At 36.4% G+C, this 9,740-nt stretch overlaps 2 protein-coding genes across 3 annotated transcripts; one reads left to right on the top strand and one right to left on the bottom strand.

The window, feature by feature from the left end:
* Positions 1-2,082: 2,082 nt before the first annotated feature.
* On the top strand, positions 2,083-6,184 carry LOC306864391 (uncharacterized protein). 2 transcript variants are annotated; one of them, XR_013783780.1, is made up of 7 exons: positions 2,083-2,356; positions 3,085-3,213; positions 3,531-3,724; positions 3,921-4,068; positions 4,514-4,718; positions 4,798-5,591; positions 5,872-6,180. XR_013783780.1 is itself a non-coding variant. In XM_079408399.1 (6 exons), the coding sequence occupies exons 1-6, from the start codon at positions 2,144-2,146 to the stop codon at positions 5,100-5,102; spliced, it is 1,194 nt and encodes a 397-aa protein (XP_079264525.1). In that variant the 5' UTR covers positions 2,089-2,143; the 3' UTR covers positions 5,103-6,184. The 2 variants fall into 2 exon arrangements, 1 of the variants encoding a protein (XP_079264525.1); XM_079408399.1 differs by having other exon boundaries at positions 2,089-2,356; positions 4,798-6,184.
* Positions 5,163-9,307, bottom strand: LOC306864408 (uncharacterized protein; the record flags this gene model as incomplete). The annotated part of the gene is made up of 6 exons (XM_079408419.1): positions 9,132-9,307; positions 8,648-8,916; positions 8,115-8,305; positions 7,198-7,291; positions 6,205-6,401; positions 5,163-5,356 (listed from the first exon to the last, which is right to left on the bottom strand). The coding sequence occupies exons 1-6, from the start codon at positions 9,219-9,221 to the stop codon at positions 5,163-5,165; spliced, it is 1,035 nt and encodes a 344-aa protein (XP_079264545.1). The 5' UTR covers positions 9,222-9,307.
* Between the last annotated feature and the right edge of the window lie 433 nt (positions 9,308-9,740).

Raw genomic sequence — 9,740 nt, 5'->3', positions numbered from 1 at the left:
CTCCAGGAAGAATAGTTAGCAGGTTCAGGAATGTTCGGGGCAGCAACTTCTATGACAGTGCCACAGAAAATTCCCTTTCGATGTTCATCTTTATCCATAGGAACTTGTAGAAGAGGGGTAGCTGGCAATTCAGGTTCTGGTCTGAGTAAAAACGATGGACCTTGGCTCCCCTTGTTGGGTACTGACATCTCCTCAAGTATTCTACCTCGAGTGAGGTTATCTGCTGGGCTGCTGTGAGAGTCCACATACCTTCAGGCACATCCAGCAGACAGTTCCTGGATCTCCGATATCCTCGTCCCAACAAACACTTTGAATCTACAGGATTTAGAATTTATCCACGCATGGACAATTGTGGAGTTGAATTGAATGATCTTTTATTTGACATGGACATACAATGACATAGGACAAACCATATGTATTAGTATGAGTGTTATAGCACACATGCTAATTTTCAACACCTGTCCACGGGAGGATTTTAACAAACAAATACAATATCAAATATACAATACAAGAGAAAAAAAGAAGAAGAGGAAAAAAAAAACAAAAAAAAACATCAGAATCAAAGACTATTAATAGTAGGCAATTCATGTGAGCACTGTTGCTTTACTTTTAGCCATTGTTTAAGTCCTCTTTTAAAAACATTTCCGTTGGTCTCTAGTTTTAAATCAGTGGGTAAAGCATTCCAGAGATTTGGCCCCTTTACTGAGAAAGCAGACTGACCAAACTAGGTCTTACACTTCGGGACTAGACAGTCACCTCTAACAGTGGCTCGTGTGTTCGCCCGATAAGTGCTTTGACGCCTACTTACTAGTTTAGAAAATGATGGTGAGACATGATTATTTAAACATTTATAAACCAATGTAATGTAATTAAAATCAATAAAACTTTCAAAGCCCAAAAACTTATGCTTTCTCAGAACATCACAATGATGCCATCTCATAGGTTTCTTGTCCATAATTTTTATTACCTGTTTGTAAATTGAGAAAATTGGTTTTAATTTAGATGGAGATGCTTGTGACCATGATGTAATACAGTATGATAGATGTGAGAATATCATTGAATGCATATATAGTTTAGCAGTGTGACAAGACAAATCCCTTCTAATAAAACGGAAGCAATTTATAGTTGGTTTGACCTTCTTACAGATATACTTAACGTGATTATAAAAATTTAAATTTTTGTCCAGAATAAGTCCAAGATACTTGACTTCATTTACTACTTCTATTACCTCATTTTTTATCTGTACCTCAAATATATTACTTATAGGCATATTTCGTATAGAGAAACACATGGAAATGTTTTTTTTAACATTAAGGGATAAATGAGATAACTCCAGCCATGTCGAGATATTCTGTAATGCCTTTGTCAGGTGCTCACCTGCCAGACTTGGTGTTTTAGCAGAGACATAAACCACTGTGTCGTCCGCATACATCTGACAATTTACCCCCGGACAGCATTTTGGTAGGTCATTTATATACATTGTAAACAGCAATGGGCCAAGTACAGACCCTTGCGGTACTCCCATGTTGTTAGCATGTAAATGTGACTTAACCCCATTAACCCTAACACATTGCTGTCTCCCACCCAAATAAGACCTAAACCACTGTAAGGCTTCAGAGGATATTTTAAATTGATTTAATTTATGTAGTAAGATACTATGATTTACAGTGTCAAATGCTTTTTTTAGGTCCAGAAACACTGCCCCGACAACATTTCCTTTATCCAGTGTTTCTTTAATTTTGTCAAGCAGATAACAGTTAGCTGTTTCTGTTGAATGTTTGTCTCTAAATCCAAACTGCAATGGATAAAGGGTCCGTGTATATTTTGGTCATTGGATTTTCCTTTCAGAAACGGATATTAAAAAAACAAAAAACAAGTGGTTATTTGATTTTTGTTTTAAAATACAAAATATAAAATTAAAATACAAAGCGTTTCTCTTTTTCAGTGTCAAAAAGAGATGAGCGAAATTTTAAAAATGATTTGAATTTCACTTTCTATTTCGGATATCAAAAAATAAAATTACTTTAAAACAGAAACGAAAAAAAGGCCCTTTTGTTCATATTCCGAGACCGGATGTGACTAGCACTCACGTGACAAGACCGCCACATTTGACAGTGCTTAGCCGTGCTTAGCCCAGAATAAAATGTCTTTAGAACCTTACTCAGTTATGATTTTAGACATGGCAAAACAAGGCCTGTCATCCACAGAAATCTCAGCGCAGATATCACAAGTAAATGGGGGAGCAAGAGGATGTTCCGCAAGAAACGTGAGGAGATTTTGCAGTGAAAATGGATTAAGTTTGATGGGACTCCCTGACGCACATTTGGAGTTGGAGGTGGCAAAAGCTATAACCGAGGTATGATCCTGCTTTTTTTTTTTTTTACTACAGAGAGAGAGAGAGTATTAAATGTATTATTATTATTTTATTATTGTTCATATAACTGTTTTATTGTGTTTGTATATATTATGTATATATTTTATTTGTATATGCTTTGGCAACATTGTTTCAAAAAACTTTCATGCCAATAAAGCCCTATTGAATTAGAGAGAGAGAGAGACAGAGAGAGAGAGAGAGAGAGAGATGGTTGAAATAAAAACAGTCAAGTCAGCACTGAACATGGGTCTGTAAACCAATTTACAATTGACTGGTCTGCAATATGAGAATTATTGTTATTGAGATTAAAAAATAAATAAATGGCTGTAAACTGTCCCAAAATATATACCTCTCAAAAAATGTACTATAGCCTACAGTAAATTTTATAGATTTAAGAATTGAAGTTAAGAGAGAGAGAGAGAGAGAGAGAGAGAACATGTGATATGCACAGTATGTCCCGCATTTATATGTCTTATCAAATTTATTTGGCTGGCATCTTTTATGCCCGTTTATTACGAATGGTACATAAATCCCAATAAATAGCCTCAGCCTTCCATTGTTTATAAATAGTTTCTAAGTCACAGTTAACATAATCCTCACAACACTGATACATTCCATAACACAAAAACGTTTTATTTCATTAAACAGACATCAGTTGGTAAATATTTGGAACGTAGAAAAAGACAGGCTGTATATTTTTTATTTTCTAGACTGGACCTACATATGGAAGAAAGATGATGAAGGGGTATCTCGCCACGAAAGGAGTGCATGCTGCAGAGATACGAATTGGATCAGCGCTCAGAACTATTCATCAGCCATACCATGAAGCAAGACGTCAGGTCTGTTACTGTCTCCTCTCTCTAATACATAATCAAATATGTGGATGGAATTTATGTGTAAATATGAGATAATGTTTTTTTTTTTTTGTCTGTGTTTTATTTTTTTGCTGTTTAGCTGCAGTTACTTAGATTAAGATTAAAAACTTGCAGATATTTATATTAAGCCTATAATCAGAACAAACCCCTAATTTTCATTTTACTTTTTTGATAGAGACACAAATAGACAATAGGTTATATTTGTAAAATATGCAGCCATATAGGACTAATGAGATTTATTTTTGTGTGAAATAGTTACATCGTTTTCCTATCTCTCTTAGGGTGCCCGCAATCTCAACCCCATACCATATCAAGCTGATTACATGGGTCAAAAGGTTCATATGGACCAAAACGAAAAACTGGCTATGTTTGGGGTCACCCATGTTTTAGCCATTGATGGCTTTAGCAAAAAGATTGTTGGTCATTCTACAATGCCTATAAAAAACAACCTTGCCATCTATGAAGATGTTTTCAGGTAATGGCAATTATTATTATTGTGGACAATAAAGAAAGTGCATACACATGGCTAACATTCATGATAGAATATAAAACATATAATAACTGTTGAACATCTACAGTATATTGTTATGAAGCCTATTATACTGAGAATAACTAATAACAGTTAAGTTTGAAAAGTTTTGCACAAAATAAAACACTTTTTTATCCAATAGGCCTGCAGTACTTGCCTATGGTATGTGGGACCAGGTACGAGTAGATCATGGCAAGGAGTTTTATTTGACGCTTTTCATGCAGGAGCTGCTGTCATCTCACCGCCATAATCAGGAGCGAAGGCCATATATACAGACTTCATCCACAAAGGTACAGCTCAACAGTTTGTTTGGTTGCTTCAGCAATTCACTTGTATCCCTGCTTTTTTATTATTATTACTATTATTAGTTTTGCTTTAGCAGTATAATGTTGTTTTGCATGTATGAGACAAATTGTCATTGGTATTACTATGCTTTCCAAATTTTATAGTTAATTAAACAAAATTAACTGGCTGAGAACATGTTTCTTTTTTAAATCTGGTTACAGCTTAATAAAAAACTGCTGCAGAAGCAATTACATCCTATTTGTCTTCAAGCAGAATTCCTGGTAAAACTATAAATTTACTTGTTCGGCGGTCGATGTGCATAATGACTGCTGAGTTAATACATTTACAGATTTACTGGGAATCCTGCATGACCATTTTTCCTTAATAGACTAAGATTTATTTACCCACCAGAACAAATTGACTGATTACACATCTTTGTTGCAAATTCAGAATCATATAGTTGAACGAATCTGGCCTGAAGTCAACAATCGTGTCAACTATCCACTGAAGACAGCACTTATGGGGTTGGTGGATCAAGAGGAAATAGACATGGATGACAGCCTTGTGAGATATTGTGTGTCCAACCTTACTGGCCGCTTGTGTGAGATTGGTCTTACAAGGCTGGTGGAGTCATGGAATGCTCATAGAATTCCAGGTGAAATAAAACCGTGTTTCAAAGATTACAAGAGGCATTCATAATTTTCAATACCATCAGTATGTTCTTTATTTTACAGGTAAAGGAACACCAAATGACTTGGCTGGCCGTGGGTGTCCCAAAAAAATCCAACAGGAGCTGTTGCCTCATTCAGCTGAAGCAGCAGACCTTTACAGCCAACAGCTGGGATCATCACTGACCAGGCATTCAACTTTTGGAGTTGATCCATTTTCAACTGAACAGGACAAGATTACAGTTGAGAACCAGTTTGCTGAGCATTATTCAGACATTTCAGAACTGTACTCTAGAGCAGTGAACAATGACTTTGCCCCATACAAACAGGCATTGCTCTGTCTTATAACCACAACTCAGCGCAATGTGTGAAAAGCCATTAGCTCTATTTAACTGTTAACTGTAAATTTGTTTGTGTAAAAATTCAACATGTTACTCCTCTTCAAAAAGGGATCTCAGAACAGAAAATGTCTCTGACAGACCATTAATTTCAAATATGGTGTTGTTTGCAGTGTTCCCTCTACATTTTGCACAGTGCACAGAGGTCTCCTGCCACTGTACCACACATGTTTTGCAGCCAATAATGCTCCGGCAACACTCTGTGAAGACTGGCTCCTCGATAAATTCTAAAAGACAAAATGAGAAAAACTAGTCATTCTTAGTGTGTCCATATGACCTTAACTCTTAACCAGCACCCCTTCTTTTTTGAGAATTTTCTGAAAATGACATATAACCAACTACAAATGTCTGTAGCTCTTAAACCCTATAGTCCACAACTGGTCTTTTTTTAAACTTCTGATTGAACGACATCATACTCTACATTTGTTCACTACTTTTACCCACAATCCTCTCTGATTTAGAGTGTACATCCGATGTACACTTGCTGAAGCACTATTTACCACAATTCAATGTGTAGAGGACTGAGCTTTAGACAATTTTATATAGATGACTTGTTAAAATTAAATAAAATATTAATAAGGTAATTTTGTTTTATTAAAATATTATTTAGGCATTAACACAATTTTATGTGTTTGACTAACAGTCAGGTATTGTAATAATATGTGACGTTGTTAACATTAATATTTCATATATTGTCTAAATAATAGGTTAATAGGTACATCGGATGTACACTCTAATTCAGAGAGGATTGTGGGTAAAAGTAGTGAACGAATGTAGGGAATGATGTCGTTCACTCAGATTTCGGACACCGAAACAAATAGGCAGACACCCTAAATAGTGCACTATATAGTGGATAGGGAGCCATTTCAGACACAGCTTTTGTTAATGTATCGTTACATCATAAGTTTTAACACAAAGGTTTGCATTTGTACATGTAATTAATTGTAGTGGATGAGACATAGGTGACCATGGTTAAAAAATGTAATAATGCATATTTGGAAAATTACAATTCTTGATCAAACTGGATTCAAAATAAATGTACATGTGGGACAATGACTATCTATTGTTTACTCACTCATACAAATAACACAGCAGAATCCTTGCTTGATGGTCTGTAGCTGGGAAGGAGTCAGGATCACTCTTTGAGTGGCAGCTAGATTGGTGAGCTCTTTGATTGCTGCAGTGATATCTGGTAAGGTCTGTGATGCCAGTACAAGCTCTTCTATCTTCTCAGTCACCTCTCCAATTCCAGCAGCATCTTCATCTTTTCGGCTATTACAAGGAAAACACATAATAGATATACTGTTTGTGTTTTAGCGGTTTTGCTTGTGGTAGCCAAATAAATCTTTGGCCCAAACATTATAGAAGCCACTAAAATACAGAAGCATTAATGGCCAAAGGGTTGGCAAACCGGTGCTGATTTGAAATAAAGTTTCAATAGTCTGGACAACAAAGGTAAGGACAAATATGTAAGGGATAATGTATAGCGAGGAGGTTGTTATTAAGAATACAACCCCGACAGGCTGTATCGGGAGCCCGACGCGAAGCGGAGGGATCTTGAGCAGCCTGAAGGGGTTGTATTCTCAATAACTACCGACTCGCTATACATTATCAAGAAATAACAGACCGCATTCTACATTGGAATTAAACCAAGCCATGTAATAAGCGGGATAATGTATAGTGAGCCGGTTGTTATAGTGAATAACAACCCCGGCAGGCTGAACGGGATCCCGACGCTTATAGTTGTTATTCACTATAACAACCGGCTCACTATACATTATCCCGCTTATTACATGGCTACCTACAAAATAATAAATAAATAATTTGCCACGAATTATTGATTTTAAAAGGAGTTTATTGATTTAAAAACGATTGTATTGCTTCCGCCAAAGAAAATAGTCCGTTCTGCGTCCATAGCAACGCGCTGTTTTTCATGGCAACGGTCTGTTATCAAGAAATAACAGACAGCATTCTACATTGGAATTCAGCCAAGCCATGTAATAAAAGTAAATAAACAATGCCTTTCAATATATGGACAAATAAGAGAAATATGAATACTTAATATGACCTCATTCTCCTCCTTTTAGAGCCCTGTACCTCCTGGAAGGCCTGTTCTTGTATAGCAAGAATCTTTCTTGCATTTTGTTTCCAGTACTGGGACCCTTTACATTAGGGGTGAAAACCAGAAAAAAGGTTAAATCATCATGAGTGTATCTCATCCCCTCTAATTTTAAATCACAAAAGTAAAGACTTAAAAATAAAACAAAATTAAAAGTTTAGTTCACCCAAAAACAAAAATTATGTCAGTTATTACTCACCCACATGTTATTCTAACCCTGTAAGACTTCCTTTCTTTGTCGCATCATAATTTAAGATTTTTATGATGACATCTGATAATCACTCCTCAGTAGTGTTATAGGTGGCCGAAACTTGCTCAATCAGAAAAAATATTAAGACATTGTTAAAATAGTGAAAGTGACTCTAGACAACCATACGTTTATCAAGCGACGAGAATACTTTTTGTGTGCAAAAATCAACAAAATAACGACTTTATCCCACTATTTATTCTCTTCAGCATTGGTCTTGTGTGTTTCCTTGGTGTTTTTACTTAGTCTATGTGCGTAGAGCTTCTGGGTTGAACGTCACACGCACCACTCAAATGACCTGCGTAGACCAACAGTGAGCCTGTGTGAAGACGTATGAATAGTGGAATAAAGTCGTTATTTTGTTGATTTTAGCGCACAAAAAGCAATCTTGTCGCTTTATAAACGTATGGTTGAGCCACTGGAGTCACTTTGACTATTTTAACAATGTCTTAATTACGTTTTCTGATCGAGCAAGTTTCAGCCACCTATAACACTTCTGAGGAGTGATTTAGCTATCAGATGTCATCATAAAAATCTTAAATTATGATGCGACAAAGAAGGAAGTCTAAACTGAGATAATTTTCATTTTTGGGTGAACTAACCCTTTAATGTTTCTCACCAGTTGTGCCTTCAGACTCCAAAATGGCATTCCCCTGCACATCAGTCAATACCATTGGGTCATGACACCCAATGGCATCTTGAACTTTACCGATTATCCCCTGAAGGGTAGCCTCAGTTTCCAAAAACCGGATCACCACCATTCTGCTGGGACTCAACCTCCCACCAACCACCTCAGCAAGAAAAACCGATCTGGAAGAACATCATATTAAAATAATCATGCAGACAGACACTGCAAAAACATAACCTTCACCACTTTCTTGGCAGAGGTTATGAAAGTCAGGGGGGGGATGTTAAAATGTAAATGAAAAGTACAAGTAGTATTAACTATTACACTACAACTAAAAAGGAGGCAGCTGGAGATTATAATATTATCAAATGTGATGAGGTGTTTTTCCTTTATATCTAATTATATTAGACTTTCCCGTGGCGTCTGTCGTTGCTATGCAAACATGCACTGCGCTCTCCACAATGACCGTTTGCATCCCTGAAATTTATAAATCGTATCACAGTCATTTAAGAAGTTAACGTTACCTTTGAAATGTTTTAGAGGCAGTGGCCCTGGGGGGGGCTGAGGCAGCCCGCTGAGCAGATGATGATGATGTACTAGGAGTAACAGTCGCAGGTGATCGCATAAATGAAAAACGAGCTGTGGCAGTTGAAGATGATGAGGTGTCCTCCTCCTCACCATGAACCTCATAGTGAGCTCTTGGTGTAAGGTCCAATGTACTAAAAAAACCAGAAGCTCCAGGAAAAATGGCCACATTTGCGTCGTCAGTCACATATAGACTATGTGCTGAGACCTGTCAAGAAATGCATTTAAATCAAATAACCGCAAGTGTTTATTTCCAAATTTTTCTCAATTAGTTCTAATATTTTCCAGTGACTACTGAGAGATTAACTTCTTAAAATCAGACACCACAATGTTTCCGTTAAAAGAAAAGTTTTACGGTTTCGCCAGCGAACGTTAACGTTAGCTATCGTTAGAGATCGTACGTTAGCTTATAACATTTTTTACCTGGAAAATGCGACTTATTTTTTCTGCAGTCATGTCTTCTTCCCTGAGAGAGACTCTTTTATTGTTTCGAAAAACAACGTATGGCTCCATGTCTGCTCTGCTCTCACGCTCAATTAGTCGTCACAGCACGTAACTTAATTTCTTCACAACTGTCAAATGTGGCGGTCTTTTCACGTGAGTGCTAGTCACATCCGGTCTCGGAATATGAACAAACGGGCCTTTTTTTCGTTTCTGTTTTAAAGTAATTTTATTTTTTGATATCCGAAATAGAAAGTGAAATTCAAATCATTTTTAAAATTTCGCTCATCTCTTTTTGACACTGAAAAAGAGAAACGCTTTGTATTTTAATTTTATATTTTGTATTTTAAAACAAAAATCAAATAACCACTTGTTTTTTGTTTTTTAATATCCGTTTCTGAAAGGAAAATCCAATGACCAAAATATACACGGACCATAAAGCAGCTGGTTAGACTCCAAATGTTCCGATAGTTGCTCTGCCACAATTTTCTCCAGAATTTTAGAAACTACCGGAAGGATAGCAATAGGCCTATAATTACCTGCTACTTCCTTATCGCCTGATTTATAGACTGGTACAATTATTGCTGTTTT

The sequence above is a fragment of the Barbus barbus genome (genome assembly GCF_936440315.1).
Source record: "Barbus barbus genome assembly, chromosome: 45".
Classification (NCBI taxonomy): Eukaryota; Metazoa; Chordata; class Actinopteri; order Cypriniformes; family Cyprinidae; genus Barbus; species Barbus barbus.
The sequence above is the reverse complement of the archived record's forward strand: the minus strand, read 5'-3'. Positions and strand labels throughout refer to the sequence as shown.

What these genes read in the sequence shown, in the direction of transcription:
- LOC306864391 (XM_079408399.1), top strand. Translation starts at nt 2,144, where the DNA reads ATGTCTTTAGAACCTTACTCAGTTATGATTTTAGACATGGCAAAACAA. An exon ending in ACCATGAAGCAAGACGTCAG is followed by an intron (nt 3,214 to 3,530) that starts GTCTGTTACTGT and finishes TATCTCTCTTAG; the next exon opens with GGTGCCCGCAATCTCAACCC. An exon ending in GAATGCTCATAGAATTCCAG is followed by an intron (nt 4,719 to 4,797) that starts GTGAAATAAAAC and finishes TTTATTTTACAG; the next exon opens with GTAAAGGAACACCAAATGAC.